Source organism: Sinocyclocheilus grahami, unplaced genomic scaffold (genome assembly GCF_001515645.1).
Source record: "Sinocyclocheilus grahami isolate Dianchi unplaced genomic scaffold, SAMN03320097.WGS_v1.1 scaffold2965.1, whole genome shotgun sequence".
Taxonomy (NCBI): Eukaryota; Metazoa; Chordata; class Actinopteri; order Cypriniformes; family Cyprinidae; genus Sinocyclocheilus; species Sinocyclocheilus grahami.
This window is the reverse complement of record NW_015508138.1, coordinates 4,600-28,644: the sequence shown is the minus strand read 5'-3', so window position 1 is coordinate 28,644 and position 24,045 is coordinate 4,600. Positions and strand designations below refer to the sequence as shown.

At 33.9% G+C, this 24,045-nt stretch overlaps 1 protein-coding gene across 1 annotated transcript in view; it reads right to left on the bottom strand.

Moving 5' to 3' along the window:
* Positions 1–1,535: 1,535 nt before the first annotated feature.
* Positions 1,536–24,045, bottom strand: part of LOC107575865 (kinesin-like protein KIF13A) — a gene marked incomplete at both ends in the record, with an annotated part of 24,087 nt that continues 1,577 nt past the window's right edge. The window contains 14 exons of the mRNA XM_016262184.1: positions 1,536–1,635; positions 3,581–3,613; positions 5,884–6,030; positions 6,105–6,237; positions 10,970–11,121; positions 11,899–12,072; positions 13,282–13,446; positions 15,291–15,440; positions 16,332–16,475; positions 17,537–17,699; positions 18,538–18,745; positions 21,277–21,452; positions 21,529–21,615; positions 22,683–22,813. Of these exons, the coding sequence (XP_016117670.1) occupies positions 1,536–1,635; positions 3,581–3,613; positions 5,884–6,030; positions 6,105–6,237; positions 10,970–11,121; positions 11,899–12,072; positions 13,282–13,446; positions 15,291–15,440; positions 16,332–16,475; positions 17,537–17,699; positions 18,538–18,745; positions 21,277–21,452; positions 21,529–21,615; positions 22,683–22,813 (1,963 nt within the window). The remainder of the gene's footprint in view (positions 1,636–3,580; positions 3,614–5,883; positions 6,031–6,104; positions 6,238–10,969; positions 11,122–11,898; positions 12,073–13,281; positions 13,447–15,290; positions 15,441–16,331; positions 16,476–17,536; positions 17,700–18,537; positions 18,746–21,276; positions 21,453–21,528; positions 21,616–22,682; positions 22,814–24,045) is intronic.

The window sequence follows — 24,045 nt, the reverse complement described above, 5'->3', positions numbered from 1 at the left end:
ATGCCAGCAGGGGGAACCCTTGAGCAACAACAACACAACATAAAACACTTAATTTAATTTAGTGCTGTCAATCGATTAATCGCATCCAAACTAAAAGTTTTTGTTTACATAATATATATATGTGTGTGTTCTGTGTATATTTATTATATATATATATGTATAAACACATACATATTCAGTATATATTTTGAAAATATTTACATGTATATATTTATATTCATATAATTTATATTATATATAAATATATTTAATATATAAACATAACACATGTTTCTGAAACATATACTATATGTGTGTGTACTGATATATAAATAATAAATATACACAGAACACACACATATATTATGTAAACAAAAACTTTTATTTTGGATGCGATTAATCGCGATTAATCGATTGACAGCACTAAAATTAATGTAATAACTGAGCAAATATTTACATTTTAATTTATGTTATTATTTTTTATTTGTAGTTCATTTAAAATAAATATTATACTTTGAGAATGACGAGAATGTCTAAAGCCTACTTAAGTTAAATAAGTCTTAATACTCAAGCTAAATAAATGTACCATAAAATATACATTTTATTAATATTGTATTTCCTTTAATTTAATATGATTTCAATTTTTAAATATAACAGTGTTATAGTGTTTTTACTTTTATTATTTAATTTTTGATATTTTATTTTATTGTAATATTATTTTGACAAAGAATTACTGTAAAGTTAATCTAATGCAAATAATGAGAATGTCTGAATTTATTATATTTCTTTTCATTTAATATGATTTCAAATTTAAAATATAACAGTGTTTTTTACTATTATTTTATTTTAAATGTATTTTTATTTTTACAAAAAACAAATGACTATTACAATAAAGTGCATCTAATGCGAATGTCTTTAGTTAAAAAGTCTTAATACTTAAGTTAAATAAATGTAGCAGAAAATATTAATTTTATTAATATTGTATTTCCTTTAAATTATTTACATTTTAAAATCTAACATTGTGTTGAAGTATTTTTAACTTAAATGTTAAAAGTAGATCCTGGCTGCAGAGCATTGTTAATTTGGGGTCAAAGATTACAGGCTCTGTACAGTTTCTGTGCGAGAAATTGTTCTTAGGAAGTCCTTGACTATCTTAGATGACGCATCTCACATTTTGTATTCAGAATTTGAACTGCTTCCTTCAAGCAGACGATATCGTGCCCAAGTGGAGGACTGTTAGAGCTTCTAGATCTTTTGTTTCAAATGCAGTCTTGATTGTAAACAATTATTTGAAACATAAAGATAAAGGTGTACCATGAATTTTAACATTATATATGAAAAAATGGTGCACTGTTAATGCTCGGGTTTTGTTGTGGTTGTATTTGATGTGATGTTTTTGTTCTATCGGTTTTCGTCATGATGTCTTATAAAATCTGTCTGTTTGTGAGGTTGACGCTGTATAAATTGCCCTGTGAAGGGACAAATAAAGATATTACTACTACTACAGCAGCAGCTGCATCAGATCAGCAGCACCAACACATGCGTCAAACACCAACCTGACTTATTGATGATCTTCTTGATCTGCTCCTCCAGATACTCCCTGCGCTTGATGAGAGCGTCAGACCAGCGCTCCCGGACACAGTTCAGATCCTCCTCCTGCAGAACCACATACAGAGCTCAGATTCGCTGCAGTCAATGGGCCATTAAGGCTCGTTTGAGACAGAAAATATGTCAAAAACTTTAAGCGAGTGGAAAATAATCTGAAGATCCCATCTGAAGTTGATCCCACTGATCAATCCATCTCACACCGTGTCTACAATAAACACCAGCGGCATGATGCCAAATGTCAACACTATTGTTTAATATATTTTTTATGCCTAATTATATAAAAAATGAGATTGTGAATAAATCTGATGAGATTCTGATTGAATATCATCAGAAGGCTGAAAAATGTGACCCTGGAGCACAAAACCAGCCATAAGGGTCAATTTTTTTAAATTGAGATTTATACATCACCTGGAAGCTGAATAAATAGCTTTCCATTGATGTATGGTTTGTTAGGATAGGACAATATTTGGCCGAGATACAACTATTTGAAAATCTGGAATCTGAGGGTGCAAAAAAATCTAAATATTGAGAAAATCATCTTTAAAGTTGTCCAAATGAAGTTCTTAGCAATGCATATTACTAATCAAAAATTAAGTTTTGATATATTTAAAGTAGGAAATTTACAAAATATCTTTAGATCTTTACTTAATACCCTAATGATTTTTGGCATAAAAGAGAAATCTATAATTTTGACCCATACAATGTATTGTTGGCTGTTGCTACAAATATACCCCAGCGACTTAACACTGCTTTTGTGCTGCAGGCTCACAAATATGGACCAATATAAACTATTGGTATATTAAATATTATTATTATTATAGATAAATACTGAGAAATATATTGAATATCATCAAAAGGCTGAAAAATATACAACATTAAAAAAAGAAAATGTTTCATTTATATAATGTTATTATCATTATACATATTACAAAAATATATTACATAAAATAAATATTAAATTATTAATATGCACATTATATAAAATACATATACAATTATTATACAAAATGTTTATTATTATGCACATAAAAAATGCAATAAAATAATATACATATAATATAGAACATATAGAATAATACAGAACATATTTAAAACATTTTCATTAAATTTTTAACATGTTCTATATTTTTCAGCCTTTTGATAATATTCAATATATATATATCAATATTTATTATTTAGTTTAAAAAGGGGGATCATCTCTGTCTGAACCAGTCACAAGACAAGACACGATCACAAAACTAATCTAATGACATGATCTTTAAATAATAAAATAAAAAACCAAACCATAATATGCTATAAATTATATGAAATACAGTTATGTCATTTTACAGCATGCATAATGATTTTTTCTTTATTTCTTGGTTTTATCTTTTTTATTTAAATCTATTTTTATTTAAACTTGTTTTAAATTAAAACATTTTGTAAAAAAAAAAAAAGTTTCAAAATTCTACATTTTTTTGTCTCTTTATATTATTATATTATATGATTTTGAATTTTATTCACTGAGTATTTCAGTAACATCTGAACATTCGATCAAGGTCAGTTCAAAATATTCCTGCTTTCTGGTCTGATTTAAATAATCTTTTGTATGCATTACATTATGCACTATGCCAATAATAAAATAACAGATTTCAGTGTAATCCAGTGTAGACAAGGTGTCAGGTGCAGATTTGGAGCCAAGCATCAAGATTCGATACTTACACAACATCAGAATAAACACACAGATGAATGAATTAATAAAGGGATATTAAATCCAGTGTGGCGTTTTCAGACAGATGAAGCGCTTATACTGTACGCAGCTCCATCTAGAGCGGCTCAAACGCACGTAAACATGCAGAATCATGCAGCCATGCACTGATCACGTGACCGGTGAAGACAGCCGTGTGTTAGTGCAGGAATCTCTCAGTGAGATTATAATATCAGCCTCATTAATGGACGATTATGATCTTAATTTCATCACACTCCTGTCTGAAGCACATGATCAGCAGAATACCTGATAACTATCCATATCAGCGTCTTCCTCCCTCTGCTGAAGAGAATACAGCCTGTCACACACTCAGATCCGCTGACGGACTCACATTCACACTCCAAACGCTTGTGCATTTTACCGATAACGATAACGAAGTTGGACCACACCGATAACCGATAACCGATAAATAAAAGAAAATCGATAATGGATGCTGAATGAAAACTGAAACACTGCTGAACTTTATTACAAAACTAAAAAAAGTACTGAACCATGAAAATATGTAATCTACTTTAAATTAAATAAATATATTAATTAATATTTATATACTATTAATTATACTATACAACTAGTTCAAATAAAGTAAGTTTAAGGTTTTTAATATTTTATTTGACTTCAGTCCGTGTTATTTTAGTATCAATGAGATACTATTGTGGTTTTTATTAATAGTTTGAATTAGTTTTATTTGTATATCTTCTGTATCTATTTTAAATTTTAATAAGGTTTTAGGGATGTTTTTTAAAATAATTTTCATTAGTTTTTTAAAAAATATGTCTATATAGTTTTTATTTCCATTTTAGTTGTAGTAATTTTAGTTATCAAGCTAAACTAAATGAAAATGAGAAGTGTTTCCTTGGGAAAGAATTAAAATGCATTTACGTTTTTAAATATATATATATATATTTTTTCTTTTATTTTTATTTCAGCTAACATTTATTTTATTTCAAGTAACATTTTTTTTATGCTGTTAATTTTAGTTTTATTTAACTAGAATAACCCTCATTCCCTTTCAGTCGGTCACTCTCGACGTCACGTCAGTGACCGACGAACTGGGATCTCGCTTAGAGACACCGATCTACTTCAAGTGTAAACTAAACAAGCCAATGCACATTGGCATGCGATAACTGCATCCAGCTGCCGCTGATCACAGCGTGAGCATAAAATGGCATCCGGTGCAACGCATAGAGCTTTTTGCTTCGGAGCCTAGCGACAACATCGTTCTGCTTCTACCAACTGCTTCGTGTGTGACGAGTCTAGCGCGCTCTAGGGAGCTTCTTGTGTTGGTGGACGGCGCTTCAGCGGTGGTCATTCCTGTGTCGAGTGGGTTGCGCAAATAGCATTTCCCTGAAAGAGCATTTTTCTCTAAAAGAGCTTACATGGGTGCGTCTTGGTAAAGACAACGGATAATCTTTTTAAAGATGCCATTTCACCCGTGCGTTTCTGGATGCGGCCGTTACCTGGCACCGGGTGATGGTCACGATCGCTGCCTCACGTGTCTGGGCATTAAACACGCTGAGGTGGCATTCACAGATGAGTCATGTTCCCATTGCGGGAAGATGACCATCTCGGAGCTGCGGGCCAGGCTCCATTTCCTCCAGGGGGACCGAGCTCCGTTGCCTCTGCCGCGATCTAGTGTTCGTCCTGGCGGTAGCCAGGCGAGGACTACTTCGGGCAGTAGCACAGGTAGTCTGAGGGTTACAGTGGTGGCAAACCCTTCAGGGAACCAACCCTCGGGGGACCATTGCTCCTCTAGTGCTTCGCAACCAGTCGAGCCGCCAAAGGAGCGCGCTGGGCCCTCTTCAAAGAGCGTACCAGCGGTATCCTTCAGTGCTCCTCCCGACGACCGGATGTCGATCACTACAATGGGGGGAGAGCTCTCTGGAGAGGAAGATTCGGCTGCATATACGGCGATCCTCCCGGTGGACCGGTCGGTAGCGATGCAGCTGTGTCCTAAGAGCACCTCCTCCTGGTGGGGAAACCCGTCGCTCCCCTCCCGGGCCTGTAGGCATTCGTCTGGTCTGACCGGCGGTGCTTATACGGCTTGTGGAGAAGCTGCCTCCGCCTTACACGCTATAGCGTTACTGCAGGTTCATCAAGCCAAGGCATTTGTGACGTTGAGAGTGACTGAATGAAAGGGAACATCTCGGTTACGTATGTAACCCTTGATCCCTGAAGGAGGGAACGGAAACGTCATGTCCCGTCGCCACGGCTGCTGTACCACCGCTGAGTGGCCAGATCACCGGCTCGGCTCCTCGGTGAAAAAACTGGTATGTGTTGCACCGGCTGCCTTTTTATGCTCACGCTGTGATCAGCGGCAGCTGGATGCAATTATCGCATGCCAATGTGCATTGGCTCGTTTAGTTTACACTCATGGTTCCCAATTCGTCGGTCACTGACGTGATGTCTCCGTCCCCTCCTTCAGGGAACGAGGGTTACATACATAACCGAGACGTTTCAGTTAATGTTTGTATCACTTGAAGTAATGAAAACGTTTTCTTATTGTCTAATTGCTCTGCCGTGTGTGTTGTGTTTGTGTCAGTCTCACTGACCTGATAGCTGTCTAGAGGTCTCTGTAGTTTGGTGGATCGAGCGGAAACGCAGCCGATGGAGACAGAGAGCATGGCCTCCACCAGCAGCGGAAGCGTCCCCGAGTGCTGGACCGGCAGGACGCTCACCTGCAGCCTCCGCGAGTGACCCTGAACACACACACAGACGCTCATGCTCCTGAATATCAGCAGCTCTTATTAATAAATGCAGACTGCAGTCTCACCTGGCGTAGCTGAAACACTCCTCCAGTGCTGACGTCTCTGCTGGGATGAAGTTCTACAGACGAATACTCGCCCTGCTCGTTCAGTTCCTGTATGGAGACCCACAGCTCGATCTGACGCGACACTTCACTCCACCTGTCACACACACACACACACACAGGTGAGGGCACATGCACACGCAGGGCCAAAAACTAACATTATGCCACATCTGGCAGTGACCAGTGACCTGAGAAAATATACAAGCCATCTTTTTTTTTTTTTACCAATCATGAAACTGTACGTGCATTATTTAATTAAAAAACAGGCAGAACAAATTGGGGGAAAACATCTAATTGCAATTTTTATATTATTATTATTATTATTATTAATAAATCAAATTATAAAAGTTAAATCAATAATGAAATATCACTATAATACTTGTGAACTGAATTATATAATAATAATAATAATAATACATTTATATAATAATAATACATTTATATAATAATAATCATCATCATCATCATTATTTTATTACTATTATTATTTTATACAACAACAGTAAAATTACAATACATGGATGTTTTTTTCTTTGCTTTCAAATGTTAAACCATGGAGCTTTTATTTTTTTTGGGGGGGGGGCACAGGGGAACTGCTCTTTTGTTGACAACAAATGTATAAATTAGTGGTGTCAAAATTAGCGAGTTAACGCAGGCGATTAATTTTTTCAGTTTAATGCGTTAAAAATATTTAACCCAATTTACGCAGGGGCGGGGCTAGGGTTGGTCACCCCACTCACAACTGCTGCTTCTGTGGCCCTGTCCCAAATGGCACCCTAAACCCTCGCGGTCTTCCTCTGAGTCCGCACTTTCGTGACGTAATGCCGCTTTGACTATTGGGTAGAAGTCTGTTGTGGCGCTCGCCCCAGTGCTGGCTCGGCAGAAGTGCGGATCGAGGGCGCATAACGACTTCTGAACGTTAAAATGACAAATGGGACACCCTACGGTCTCGTGGACTTGACAGACGATTAGTGGTGTCAAAATTAGCGAGTTAACGCAGGCGATTAATTTTTTCAGTTTAATGCGTTTAAAATATTTAACCCAATTTATACGTGCACGCGGTACAATGCACAGCCATTGTAAGTTCGTAAGACCGCAAGTGCACATGAAGTGTTCCATTTGGGACAGGGCCTGTCACTTTTTCTCTTGACAAGAAGTAGCCTGTATCCTTTCATATAAAAGCGCGAAATAAACTACGTGCATGCAATGTCGTGATCAGTTAAGCCATGAAGTTACCAAAAAGGCGATTAAAGCTGCCTTAAAATAAATAAAATAGCTGCCATATAAAAATATGAGTCACATTTAAAAACATGTCTCTGAAATGGTTTTCAAAACTGTCCTGGAGCAGCACAGCACTGTCACCCTCATCGAACACACCCGATTTAACTCGTCAGCTCATTAATAGAGACTTTAAGACCTGAAGTGGGTCAGAAAAGGTAAAAAGAGTTGAGAGAGAATACGATGAGTGTCAGATCCGCATTACGTTCAGCAGCGGCAGCTCTTAAAGTAATAGCAGCCAAAACAGCTGCTGTGATGTCTATTAACCAAAGGACAAAGAAAAAAAGAGAGGAAAAAATAACTTTTATAGCTTTAAGGATTCATCTATATTTAATTTAGAATTTAGTGTTTGATAACTTCAATTTCTGTATATTTCTGCTGAAGGGCACAGGTAAATGTGACATTTATTATAATGGGTTTATGTGAAGATTGTTTTAAGTTCACATAAATAGAAGTTATTTTTTAAAGTCTATTAATGTTCAAATTGTTAGCTCTCAATTATACTGTAATGTTGAATGACTGTAGTCAATGGTTAAATATTAGGGGGGGGGGCAATTTCAGAGATATCAGTAGTATTGGTATCAGTGATACTGGCCTTCAGTCATAAAAAAAGATGCCATTAAACAAATATTAAAAAATATATACTGTCTTTATGTTGTTTGTACATTAATTTGAAGATTGAATGTGAAACTATTGCAATATAAAAGTATATTTAAAAACTTTAATGTTAGGTGGGATTAATCGCGATTAATTTCAGAAAAATGTGTGATTAATTAGTTAATCGATTGACAACACTAGTATAAATGCTTGTCATTATAAACATGGAAAGATGTTTGGTGCATGTTGCATTGTCAAATGCATGTTATGAGTGACACAAACTCACAGCGCTTGATTGAAAACACTGCTATCGTGAGCGGCTCACATGAAAATATCACAACGAGGCACATCAGATTACATATTTATATAATTACAACACAGTCTTTACGGTTTGATAATCGCACTAAACCATATCGCATTCTCAGGCATTGTTAGAATCAATAAAGGAGTTACAAGTGAGTAACATTGTTTCATAAATTTACCAACTCTGATTTTAACTTGCGTTTGGTGCTTGCCGAGTGTTATTTAATTTTATTTTAGGCCCTGCACACATGTATTCCAGACTCGGCCCAGGTTACTTTTGAGGTCTGGTACAAATATGACATAGACTACATAAATACATAGGCTATATAGGTCAGTGTTTCCTTGAAGGTCAGGATAATTTTATTTATTTTAATTTTTATTATATACAATTCTGCTCTGCTCTCTGTATCACGCGCGCACACACACAAACATAAAATGTGTTTAATTTTCATTAATTAAAAGATAAATTAAATGAATGTTTTATGTCTTAAAAAATGTTAATACTGTACACAAAAAAAATCATAAGGCTATTGTAAGAATAAACTTGTTTTTATGCTTTTAAATAATTGGTATCAGTGATACTGGCCTTCAGTCATAAAAAAAGATGCCATTAAACAAATATTAAAAAATATATACTGTCTTTATGTTGTTTGTACATTAATTTGAAGATTGAATGTGAAACTATTGCAATATAAAAGTATATTTAAAAACTTTAATGTTAGGTGGGATTAATCGCGATTAATTTCAGAAAAATGTGTGATTAATTAGTTAATCGATTGACAACACTAGTATAAATGCTTGTCATTATAAACATGGAAAGATGTTTGGTGCATGTTGCATTGTCAAATGCATGTTATGAGTGACACAAACTCACAGCGCTTGATTGAAAACACTGCTATCGTGAGCGGCTCACATGAAAATATCACAACGAGGCACATCAGATTACATATTTATATAATTACAACACAGTCTTTACGGTTTGATAATCGCACTAAACCATATCGCATTCTCAGGCATTGTTAGAATCAATAAAGGAGTTACAAGTGAGTAACATTGTTTCATAAATTTACCAACTCTGATTTTAACTTGCGTTTGGTGCTTGCCGAGTGTTATTTAATTTTATTTTAGGCCCTGCACACATGTATTCCAGACTCGGCCCAGGTTACTTTTGAGGTCTGGTACAAATATGACATAGACTACATAAATACATAGGCTATATAGGTCAGTGTTTCCTTGAAGGTCAGGATAATTTTATTTATTTTAATTTTTATTATATACAATTCTGCTCTGCTCTCTGTATCACGCGCGCACACACACAAACATAAAATGTGTTTAATTTTCATTAATTAAAAGATAAATTAAATGAATGTTTTATGTCTTAAAAAATGTTAATACTGTACACAAAAAAAATCATAAGGCTATTGTAAGAATAAACTTGTTTTTATGCTTTTAAATAATTAGACATGCTAAAACACAGAATTTGGTAACAATAAAACATAAGGTTTGAAAAAATAAAACATTCCATAGGGCCCTAATAAACATGCAATTTTTGCTAAACAATTTTTAACAATTCGTCTCCTCCGTATCACCCTGTAGCGCCATTTTGGAGAATATCCGCTGTATGCTATTCTGTGTCAGCTGCATCACGCGGATATGTTGTTTTCATTCAAATCAAAGCACAAACAACATAGGAACTTGTTTCGGATATTCTCCAAAATGGCGCTACAGGGTGATGCAGAGGAGACGAATTGTTGAATAAAGTCGTTCTTTTTTTTCTTTTGCGCACACAAAGTATTCTCGTAGCTTCGTAAAATTACGGTTGAACCCCTGATGTCACATGGATTATTTTACAGATCTCCTTGCTACGTTTCTGGACTTGGGAACATTTCAGTTGTGTTGCTGTCTATGCAGCTCTCAGATTCCATCAAAAATATCTTAATTTGTGTTCCGAAGATGAACGAAGGTCTTACGGGTTTGAAACGACATGAGGGTGAGTAAATAATGACAGAATTTTCATTTTTTGGGTGAACTAACCCTTTAACTTGATCGCAGTGTTTTTGGAAAGCCGTTTCATGCATGAGACGCTGCAAGAGACGCGAGCGCAACAGTCAAACATGTCTATGTTTACACAGAAAAAACTATGGAAAAGCAGCACAATCGAATAAAAAAACCTGTAAAGAACTCCTACTGTATTTCATGTTTGCATCATGGTGACAGGCTGAAAGCTGCTGTTGCTTTTACAGAACATTTATAGTTAGTCTACTGGTGTTATACCTTCAGTCACTTAGAATTTGAATTACCTTGACTTTTGACATTTTTTAAAAGCATTTTCCTCATATTATTTCTGAACACATTTTATGTATACGACAAGTTTGTACAAAATGCAGTTGTGGTTCATGCATCTTTTCTGCAAAGATATTTAACAAGTGATTTGTTTAACATTTACATCATGTTGACAACTTCATGTGTGGTGCGCTTGGAATAGAATTATCTTTAACTAGAGGGTTAATAAAGAAAAAGTTACTTGAATCATGTTGTAGTTACATTTTCAAGTTAAAAATCGTAAAAAATCGAGAATCGGTCAAACGATCTGGAAAAATCGAGATTTTAATTTTTTGCAAAATCGACAGCCCTAGTGCGAGGAAACGCACCTGTCTCTGAGCGTGCGCCTCTTGGCCTGCAGTGCATCCAGCTCCCGCACAGACCGGCCGTTCCCAGCGTACCGGTGGCCCCAGACCTCGATGGCCAGAGCGCCGTCTGAGATGAACTCCAGAAACTCCTCCGTCACATGCACCAGGAAATCCTGCCCACAGAAACGCAACGAAAGCAGATTGATTTATTTATCATTTAATATCATATCAGCACACTCACGGCAAACTCACGAGTAACAACATTTAAGATAATCATATTTCAATGAGTTGTATACAATATTATCAAAAGTAAATAAACAAAAAATAACAACAGTAATAACAATAGCTGTTATATTAAATCTTCCATTATGACATTTGATAAAAACATTCCTATTTATAACTAATTTGTTATTTATTATTAATAATAATCATAATAATAAATAAAAACAAAGAAGAAGAAGAATTAATAATAGCAAATAAGAAATAACAAATACATTTCCGTTCTTATGCCATCTCTAGGAGCACTAGTAAACAGATAGATAAATAGTAAGCAAGTACATAGATAAATTAATTAATAAAAAGTAAATACAATAAAAATAAATAGGAAATATAATAGGAAATAAAACATAAGCACTAGTAATAATAACAATAAAATAAATAATAAATATTTTAAAATAATAAAAAAAAAAAAATCAACAACAAAAATTCTCCATCTTTATTGCATTTCACTTCCGTTGTATCTTGTTTCTTAGCTTTCTGGCATTGTACACTATGAGTATTGTAAGCAGTGTGGCAAACTGCTTATGTTCCACTAGGATTATTGTCATTAACTAAAACTAAAAACATAAAAAATACAGTTACTGACATAAAACAGAAAATCCAAACTATAAAAAGCAAATAGTATCTCATTGATACTAAGACAACACAGGTACTCTAGAGAATGTTTTTACCCTGCAGTGATCAAAGCGCACAGTGAAGTGGGCGTCGGCCGTCTGTGAGGGGGGCGTGTCCGGGCTGACGATGGGCGGAGCCACAGCGGGCTCTGATTGTTCCCAGAAGGTGTACTGACAGAAGACGAAGTTGGAGAGGTTGTGAGGAAGACCAGACGCCTCTCTGATCCGCACCTGACACGAGATACAACGCAAGCGCTGCAGTGAGTGTTTACCACAATACTAAACACTTCTCATACTATTTCTGATACGACCAGCAGATCAGATTTTTACTGTTTCAACCCAAATATGATCATATTTTTGTATATGCAAAAGTAATTATTTTCATTAAAACTTAAATAAATTCACTGTTACACAAAGAGTAACATTAGTGATTAGTTTATTATTTTCAACCCAATCTAAGTGATGCTTTCCTTGGTGATATTTAAATCAGAATGATTTGCACTAACAATGTTCAATTAACCAAAAACAAACAAATGTTTAAATTTGCATGTCATAAAAACATTAGTAAATATATAGCAAGGGCTGAAAGATTTTTTTCTGATAAAAAATGTGATTTAAAAAAAACTCCAGGTTTGCTGTGTTTGTCTGAAGTGCTGCATAAATTAATTAAATTAAAATATTTTTTAAATGTGAAATTATTAATAAATATAAATAAATCACTAATTAACATATCTGTAAATAAATACATATATTTATATATAATAAACATATTCATAAAAAATATATATTTTTTAAGAAAATAAGTATTTAAGAAAAGTAATATAAAAGTAATAATAAAAATAATAATTTTACCGTAAAAATATGATTAAAAAACCCTCCAGGTTTGCTGTATTTGTTTGTATCATAAATTTGTATTAATAATTTTGTATATGTGTGTGTGTGTGTGAAATTAAACAAAAATAAATAAATAAAAAATTATTAAATTAAAATTTTACAATATCACATGAAATATTGATTATTAATTCATATAAAAATATATTCTTAATCAATATATCTATTAATTAATTAATAACAAATTATTATCAATTATTAATTATACATATTTATTATATACACATATTAAAATAAGAAAAACTGCTATTGTAATATTTTCCTGTAAAAATTAAGCATTTAAGAAAAATAATACAATAATAATAATTTCTTTTACAGTACAATTATAAAATGACAGTACTACTATTCAAGGCCATCTTAACTCTTTTTATTTTCAAACATTAAACCATGAAGCTTTTATTTTGGTGGAAAATGCAAGGAGGCATTCTCTTTTATCGACAACAGCATCTCAAAAGTTCATTAAGATGGTCGGTGCAAGCTGTCGTTCTCAAATGCGTGTTATAAGTGACCCAAACTCAGATGACATGCAGAGAAGAGATTGTGTTTTACCCTGCAGGTGAGTTTTCTGGCCATGTGGACGATCTCTCCATTGTTGTCCATGACCTCGTATCCGCTGCTCTGGCTGGAGTTCTCGGAGGAATCGTCTCCTCCGGCCAATCGCTCGGGAACGACGCCGCTCACACGCAGCAGCTCCACCTGCAGACGACCTGCCACCTGCCAACAGAGATCGAGACGAGAGGCGCCTCCAATGGTGAGTTCACACCAAACACAAATCTAATTGAATTTCTGTCATGACAACTCTCGAAGGGATTGGCATGGTAATGTACATGACAATGTTAATCATGTGACACTGAAGACTGGAGGAATGATGCTGAAAATTCAGCTTTGATCACAGAAATAAATTGTGTTTTAATGTATATTAAAATAGAAAAACGTTATTTTACATCATAATAATATTTCACAATATTAAATTTTTTCCTGTATTTTTGATCAAATAAATGCAGCCTTGATGAGCAGAAGAGACTCCTGTAAAAAACATAAAAAATCATTCTGATTCCAAACTTTTGATTGGTAGTGTATATAAATCAGATAACTTTTATTAATAAAATGAATAAAAATACACCATGCTATAGGCTATGCCTAATATAAAATAACAAATAACTTACACAAAATTTAATAGGTATAGAAAACTGAAAATCAGCAAACACTGTGAAACCAAATAAATAAGAAACAGAACGTTTATTAGCAAAACGAATAAGAAGCTCGGAGGAATGGCATACACCTTGATGTCAAATAAAATAAATAAATGACACAATGTTTAAATAAAGTATAAATCAGCAAACACTGTGGAACCAAGTAAATAAGAAATGAATCGCTTCTTCCGCGCAAGTTCTCAACTCGAGCGGAAAATTCGCATGATTCGCATTCGCAAGCCCCCCCCCCCACACACACACACACAAAAAAAAACCATTGCAAATGTTTTATTAAAAATTATAAAATAACATTAAATATGAAGTGCCTGTATAATATGTGGCTTTTAAAATATTTTATATTAATTTGCAAGGCTTGTTTTGATTTGTTTTATGGAGAGCTTGTATATAGAGGCCAGAAAGAGACTATTAACTACTTCTAATCCTTTTAATTACACAAATGTCTCGTTAAAATCTACATATTGATATAACTGAACCGAGATCAGGTAAAAACCATAGGCGCTGGTTCAATGGTTCGCCGCTTGCATGAACCATTGACATTTCGAAACAGTTATGACGTAACAAAGCCTCGTTTACTGAAATCACGTGACTTTGGCAATTTAATAATTTGTAATAAATTTCATCATTTAAAAGTTTCGTTTAGAAGTATCGGTATCGCCGATACTAGCCTTTAAAAGTATCGGTATCGTATCGAAAACAAAATAAGTGGTATCGGCCATCCGTAATCTAGAGCGAGTGACACGATGCGCATATTCGCTTCGCATTTGGTGTGAACCAAGCGGCAACCTCCCGCTCTCTCTCGTGAAGCCAACACGGAAGTGACTTAAGCTGTAATTCATCAACTGGCCGCTAGAGGCGGGCTGCAAAAGGGAGTCAATCCCATAGACTCCCCATGTTAAAATGCCCAACTTTACAGCAGAAAAAAACATGTTTACAGCCTGGTTCAAAAAATTATTTTGGTCTATATAGCTAATTTTGCCCCTCATGACAACTGTGAGGGGGGTGAATTTTTTTTATAAGTCATCCGTTTAAATTATATTAAGCCTTAAAGTTCTGCATAATTAAGGGCGTGGCCACTTGAGTGACAGGTGGATTGCCGCTGCTGTCACCACCGTCGAGCTAGGTGGGCGTGGTTTCAGCAACCTGCTCCCGCCTCTTTGCCCATTTTCGATTTTCCGGGAGTGACGCGCTGCCAAGATGGCGACGGCCAGCTCCGCCCACTTTGAGCTTCAAAAACGCTTTTCAGAAACCTACGGGTGACGTCACGGACACTACGTGCATGCTTTTATACAGTCTATGGTGTGAACACACCATAACAGCCTGTTTACCACACAGACGGCAGCTCACCTCCCCCTGCTGGCTGATGATGGGAACAGCGTACTGCAGCTTCACGTCATGAAACAGACACTCCAGGAAGACATTTGCCACGCCGATGAGATTGTGATTCTCCTGCGCTTCATAGAACGGATCGCCCGCCTTACTGTGCAGCCGGTTCACCTGCGAGAAACACAGGAAAACACAAACAAATCAACCAAAACAGAGCACATTTGAGACGTTTTTAGACCTTTCTAAGACCAAGTAAAGAAAATGGAAGGAGACACAAAGAAATTCATCAAACTGAAGTGAGTTTATGATCAAAACAAGAACAAACATCTGCCGACAAGGTCAGGAAAATAACCAAAGAAACGAGTAAATAAACAAACAAATAAATGAGTAAATAGATAAATAAAATAATAAATAAGTAAAAAACAAACATAAATGAGTATATATATTTATATATATAAATAAACAAACAAATGCATAAACAAGTAAATAAAGAAATAAATGTGTGAAAACATGAGTAAATAAACAAACATATAAATAAATAAACAAACAAATAAAATAAGTAAATAAATGATTAAAAAAAGTAAAAAAAATAAATGAGTAAATAAACAAACAAATAAAACTGAGTATATAAATAAACAAGTAAATTAGTAAATAAGTAAAAAAAACTAAGTGGGTGAATAAATAACTAGTAAATAACTAAACATATAAATAAATAAGGCTGAATTTATTTGATCAAAAAGAAAATTGTAAAATATTATTACAATTTAAAATAACTCTTTTCTATGTGAATATATTGTAAACTGTAATGTATTTCTGTGATGCGCAGCTGTATGTTCAGCATCATTCCTCCAGTCTTCAGTGTCACATGATCTTCAGAAATCAGTATAATATGCTGATCTGCTGCTCGAGAAACATTTCTGATTCTTTGATGAACAGAAAGTTCAAAAGAACAGCATTTATTAGAAACAGAAATATATTGTAATGTTATAAATGTCTTTACTGTCACTTTTGATCAGTTTAATGCATCCTTGCTGAATAAAAGCATTGTTTTCTTTCACTCACCACCTCCTGTGTTCCTTCCCTCCAGTCTCTGTAATCGTCTCTCATGTCCACTAGTTTGTTCTCTAGTTTCTCGATGGTCCACACCTGCGTTCCCTTCATTTTGCGTCGCACCTGGATGGCCGGTTCACTGACTATAGTGCCACGCTGGGATTAAGATAATTACAGCAATGTAATATTACAGAGGAAACATAATACAGTGACCATCAACTGAACTTAAGGTTTGCATTTATAGAATCACATTTTCAACAAGCAAAGCATGAATGCATAAATGCAATGCGAGTCGCTTTGGATAAAATCGTCTGCCAAATGCATAAATGCAAATGTATGTTTTTAGGTGGTCAAACTGTTTTTGCATCATTTTTAATCCATGTTGTCGTTCAATTAATTTGAGGTCATAAAACTGCACGCATAATGATGATAAAAGCATTATAAATTTGATTTAAAATAACTAGACTGCTGTTAGTCAACTACAAATTAGGTGAAAACACCTAATGCACAACCAAAAATGAAAGCACTTAATGTAACTCCTATTCCTGTGAATAATTAAATAAATGAGTAAATGAATAAGCAAACAAACAAATAAATGATACATATAAATAAATAAATGAGCAAGTACATTTATAATGAATAAATAAACAAAGGAATAAATAGATAAAACAAGTAAAAAAACTAATGAATGAATAAGTCAATAAATAAATAAATGAGCAAATACATAAACAAACAAAAAAAATAACTAAAACAAATACATGAAATAAATACATATGTAAATAGATAAAGAAATTAGTGAATAAATAAGTAATGATTAAATGAATAAATAACAAAGGAATACCTATATAAATAGATAAACAATTAATCAAGCAAATGGATGAATAAGTCAATAAATTAGCTAACAAATATGAAAGAATAAATCAATAAATAAATGAGTACATAAATCATAAAGAAGTAAATTAATAAATAGATAAATAAATGAGTACACAAAGAAATGAACTAATGAATAAATTAGTAAATAAATAATGATTAAAAAATATAGATATCTAATAAATATAGGTTGATTAATAAGTGACAAATGAAGAAGTAAATAAATACACGCGCAAAAACCACTTCTGTTCTAGCTTGTAGACTAATCTAGTTTATACTTGGGTCTCTGTATTGTTGGATCTGATGACTGGATAAAAGCGTCTGCTGAATGAATGCGTGTTTCTCACCTTGCGGTTGGCGCTGAGGTTGGCGGCTGGGATCTGCAGCGTGACCTGATAGTCGGTGAGTTTGTGCATCTCCTCGGACAGAAAGTTAGCCTCTCGCACCAGAGCGTTCGCTCGGACCACCTGCTCACGCAGCCGAGACAGACTCTGACGGAACAGCTCGTCCCTGAAATACACACATGTTTCAAGCCTTTTTCTGCAAGCGTCTGAAAAAAACGAGTGCGTCTGATTTCGCTCCCCTAGTGACATTGCAAAGGGATCTCATTATAATATTACCACCCCTTAATCTGTAAGTTTCCACAGACGGCGCCGTTATTATGTTTTCACAAGTGACAACGGTGTACTAGTTCTAATGCCACTGCGAAAGTTTGAGCAAAACATGCTAACTGTTCTGTGTTTGTCTGCACAGACGAGCACAGAACACTATTCCGTTCTAAAATAAACATGCAATTTCTTTCCCAGTTGTTTACCTTCACAGGCATAACCCACTGTTTTTGTAACTCATGTGTGTTTTTAACATAAACTTGTGTGAATGAGAACTTAGTTTAGTGCTCACATGCTGTGACAGCCGCTTTCTGTGCGTGTGCACTCAGAAAACCCTATATCAGAAGTTTAAACTAATACGCTTTAAAAGCATGATTTCAGCACGATAAACATGATAATCAGAACCAAAACAGATGTTTTTAGCAGGTACAAGGTGTAATGGCGCAGCTCTATTCTGGAAAAGGGGGCAGGGAGCAGCAGCTCATTTGCATTTAAAGAGACAGGCCCGAAAAACAGCGTGTTTCTGCTTCCACTCAAAATAGGCATTTTCAAAATGATGTAATAAATGATCTGTGGAGTATTTTGAGCTGAAACTTCACAGACACATTCTGGGGACACCTGAGACTTATATTACATATTGTAAAAAGGGGCATAATATGTCTCCTTTAATGCACTGCAAAAAAACACTAAATAGTTAATGTGTGTTAGAGATGAGCAGGCTGGTGTGTGTGTGTTCTGACCTCTCGTCGCTCCACAGACGCAGTTTGGTGTGTGTGGTGTGTGTGGGGAAGCTGCTGCAGCGCTGGTGCTGAGACGCTTTCTCCGGCGAGAGCTGCTGCCGCAGAGACTGGAGCTCGCGCTCGTACATCAGCCGCTGCTCCTCCAGCGCCAGACGCTTCTCCTCCACATACTGCTTCTCCAGAGCATGCACCGCCTTCTGCATGGGGTCTGAGACGAGGAGACGCGTCTAGAACGCTATAATACAACTAAAACTAAAATACATCACGACATAATGTTGTGCTAATGTTCATTGAAATAAAGCTGAAATAAAATAAAATATAAATATTAGACGTAAAATGTATGTCTAAAAGACACTGAAATGAAAAGTAAAAACAAAAAACCAAATAAAAACCTAAATCTGGAATAAAAATTAATCCAAAAGCAATATTCAAAAAACGAAATTACTAAAACTTACGCTAAAAAAATTATCTTTTCTTTAATCCTTCCTTGTCTAGCTTGTTCTTATTTGAACAATTCTTGAAACTTGGTATTCCGAGCACTCCCTGTGTCTGTTTGCCTCTTTAAGATGAATCGCTTTATGTATTCCCCATTTGTAAGTCTCTTTGGATAAAAGCGTCTGCAAAATTAATAAATGTGACCCTGGAGCACAAAACCAGTCATAATCAATGGTCAATTTTTCGAAATTGAGATTTATATATCATCAGAAAGCTGAATAAGTAAGCTTTCCATTGATGTATGGTTTGTTAGGATCGGACAATATTTGAAAATCTGGAATCTGAGGGTGCAAAAAAATCTAAATATTGAGAAAATCATCTTTAAAGTTGTCCAAATGAAGTTCTTAGCAATGCATATTACTAATCAAAAATTAAGTTTTGATATATTTACGGTAGGAAATTTACTAAATATCTTCATGGAACATGATCTTTACTTAATATCCTAATGATTTTTGGCATTAAAGAGAAATGTATAATTGTGACCCATACAATGTATTGTTGGCTATTGCTACAAATATCCCCCAGCGACTTAACACTGCTTTTGTGCTGCAGGGTCACATATGTAAATGTAAAATTAAAATAGAAATTGTAAAAACAAAGTAAAAGCTCAAAATATAATTAAAGATATATTGAAAAAAAATTAAATAAAATGACAAAACCATATAAAGCATATAACAAAATTACTAAAAATGAAAATAAATCCTACAAATATCCAAAGTAAAAGCTCATTCAAAATATGAATAAATAATATCATTAAAAAACATAAAATAGCACTGCTAATGGCTGATTTTCTCTAGAAGAGAAACACTTTTAAAGTGTTTATGTAGCAGCGTTACATCATTTTCCATTCATCTAGTTTTCTTGTTATGTAAACATCTTTATAACAAGATAACATTTCACGAAATGCAAAATTATATTCCATATAATGATAGCAATGTAATGCATTATATTCTAGGGATGCACGATATATCGGCCACCATATCGGTATCGGCCCATATCGGCTCATTTTTTCTGTTATCGGTATCGGCCTGATAAGAAAATTTGGCCGATATCTTAAAGCCGATAAATAATGCATTATTTCCTTCAGAGACACTTCAGATGCGCGCTGTTCGTTTGCAGCCTTTTGTGCAATTGTACATTGTAATATTGTGTTTATTTGATGTATATCTGATTTATCTCATATAGAATACGTTTGGTTAAGTTAAAAGAGCGCTTCAGTTTACCAGTGATCATCTTTAGCTCAGCACACGCAGCCCAAACAGCAGTGCACAACATTAATAACTATGATTGGGAATGTCGTGTATATAACATTCTAATGAGAACATTATAATAATAAAACGTTGTGAATTCTTTGGGTTTAGTTGCCGTGTTTCAGCGCGTTGTTATGGGAAGAGCGCATCCACAACAGGATCACACATTCTGACTATAGCACGCAATAACTGCATAATTTTGTACATATATAAGTTGTAATATTATGTTTATGTTGTATTAATATTAATCTCAGGATGCATTTCCTTGAATTAAATAAGCTGCCAGCAAAACGCTTCAGTTTACCATGTTCATTCAGCTCTTCAGCTTCAGCACGCGCAGCTCAACGGCTGCTATTTAAAACAGTGGTATTAATTTGTTACTTTTTCAAAATCATCGATACATTATTAATAACAACAACCACTTGTATTTTTCTCTTATTATTTTCATCAACAATATGGTTTAGTAATTAAAATCATTTAATTATTGTCCGTGCAGAGGCTATTCCGTTTTATTGATCTATGGCGCATTCATTTTGATTCTTTACACGTGTAATGATGTCCAGTGACTTGTTTGCATTATTTATGCATAATTTTATTTATTTGTAAGGCTTTTTTATGACTAAATTTGGTAATGGGAGAGTAAAAATATTTTTAAAACGTACACCGTTCAAACTAGGCTGCTTATGTTGAAGTGTTTGGGATGTGGCTTTTAATGATGAGACCTTTTTTGTAATCAGGCTCTCAAAAAGTATATAACAATTTGGATATAGATTTATCGGCCAACATATCGGTTATCGGCTTTCAAAAATAAAGAATAATCGGTTATCGGTATCGGCCAAAATTTTCATATCGGTGCATCCCTATTATATTCCATATAATGATACTGAGAAGCACCTCAGCACATTAAGCTCTGCGACGTGTGCTGTTATGTGTATTGTGCAGTGAAGGCTCTATCATGCAGTGTGGTGTCAGAGGTCAGAGGTCAGGCGTGTACCGTTGCTCCCCAGCGCTTTCATCACGACCTCCATCTGTGCGAACTCGTAGCTGTAGTCCTGTTCGGACGAGGCCTGGCTCGCCGTCTCCGCGTCGGCCTCGGACAAGCTTTGGCGAGGAGAGTCTCGCTCCGGCTCCTTCAGTCGCTCGCGCCGCTTGTGCTTGGGCAGATTGATTCTGAGGACGACATTCGCTCGGATGAGTCTGAGCTCGAGACGAGACGAGACGCTGCGCATGTCGACCTGCAGCTCACCTGAAGAAGTGGTTGTTTCCCCACAGAATGCGATCTCCGTGCCACAGCTGAACCCTGGAGTAAACCATCGTCCCGTTCACACACGTCCTGCGACCGTCAAACAGCACAGGATTACAATATCTTACACAAATCAGACACAAGAACTGCATCTAAAATACTATATATTTTAAACTTGCGACATTTAAAATAAAAAAAATTACAATAACTGAAATAAAACGTATTATTTTTTTTGTTAGTTGCCAAGGCAACATTTCTCATTTTTATTTAGTTTAAGTTGAAGTACTAAAATTAATAAAACTGAAATAAAATCGAATAAAGATATTGTTAACTAAAACTAAAAACATTTACAACAACTTAAATAAAATATAAAAACATATTATTGTAAAGTTAGTTTCTCAGTCTTAACTTGAAGTACTAAAAATTCATAAAGATGATATAAATATAAATAAAGATAATAGGTAAACATATATTTTTATATTCAGAGATATTCAGAATTATCAGTGTTGTTATCATTAACTAAAACAAAAACATTTACAATAATTGAAATAAAAATAAAATACAAAAAACTTGTTATTTTTAAGTTAGTTGCCAACATTTCCAATTTTTACTAATTACTAAAGTACTCAAATTATTAAATTAGTTTAGTTTAAAATTATTTTTAATTATTTTAATTATATAATTGAAGAATTATATAGTCTAGTTTATATATATTTGAAAAATATTTTAAAAAATGACAAAAAAACAAGTTTACTAAAACTAACTAAAATGTAAACACAAAATGTAAGAATAAAATATGAATAAATCCTAAAATAGAATATTAATGATACTTATTACCTTAATGATAATTATTTAGAATTATAAGTGTGTAATGTGAATTATGTCACTTGCAAAGCTTTATGTAATGTAAACGTTTATTAAACATCCATAGATATTAAACACAAAGATATATATATAATACATTAATATATATCAAAAAAGGTTTGAAAAACATTATTATTATTTTAATGTTTTTTTTTTCTTTCACCTGAAACTTTACAACGTATTGTATTTTTTATGTCATTATTATTGTTTCCGTTTCATTCATGCATACATTGGTTTAACTGTAAATGATATTATTTCTTTTCATGCTAATAAACGACACAGGTTTGTGTTACCTGGCGTTGTCTGCCGGCGTGAGCGTGACGTCTCCGTCAGACGTGACTTCCAGCACACAGTGTTCAGACTGGATCCCGATGCCGAACAGCTGGATGTCCTGAGACGTGTCGGCCCCCACACGCGTGTGATCCTGAACCAGAGCAAACATCTCAGAGGAGGCACTGAAGAGTTCTCCTGCATGTGGCCTGAGTTACACAAACACCGCTAAAGGCCTGTTGTTGGTGGTGTTTCACAGGTCTCTATCAGAGCAAACGCAGCTCATACGACGACGCTGACGGATAAACTTTGACCTAGTGATGCAAGATTTGTGAATCGTTCTTTTGAGTCAGAAAGAATAAACCGAATCGGATGAATCAGGCTGAATTTGTCAGATGGTTTAACAACTCACTGAAACACTGAAAACAACCTTTAAGCTGGATTTTCTATGTCTGCAACTTCCAGATATGATTCATCTGTAATGCAATTTCAGCTTGTTTGCAAATACATTTTGATTGTAGCCGTGCATCGCGTGGAGTATGGAGTGACACTTACAGGAAAAAGTTAGTAATTTAATCATTCAAACATAAAAACGGAAATAAATAACTTTTTAAATGAACAAATTAATAGGTATACATTTTTAAAAAACTGTATATTTAATGTTTTAAAATGTAGCTAAATAAAACTACAACAACTACAAAAATTAGAAAAATAAATAAATAATTTTATTATAAATAATAAATAACTAACATAAAGATTCAAATAAAATACATATTTATAATTATATATAAATAATGTTCTATACTATACACATTAAATAAAGTAATATGTATTATTATATATAAAATAAATAATTAAATAATATAAATATATATATAATTATTATATTTTTATTTTATAATAATGTATATATATATATATATATAAATAAATAATAAAATAATATTTAAATAAATAAATATAAATATATTGTATATAATTATTTATTTATTTTGAAATATTAAATAAATAAATAATACAATTAGATTTAAATAAATAATGAAGTATACATTTAAATAAAAAGTACAGTACTGAAGTGAGTATGTTTTTAAAAAACAATGTAGTATTTATTGATTTATTGTTTAAAAGGTTAGTTCACCCCAAATTGAAAACTCTGTCATTAATTACTCACCCTCATGTCGTTCCAAACCCGTAAGACCTTCGTTCATCTTCGGAACACAAATTAAGATATTTTTGATTAAATATGAGAGTAATTAATGACAGACTTTTCATTTTTGGGTGAACTAACCCTTTAATTACTTTAACTACATTTTAAAACATAAATTAAATAAACAGTTTCTACTAATTTGTCCATTCGAAAAATAGACAAAAAAACTATTCCTAAGT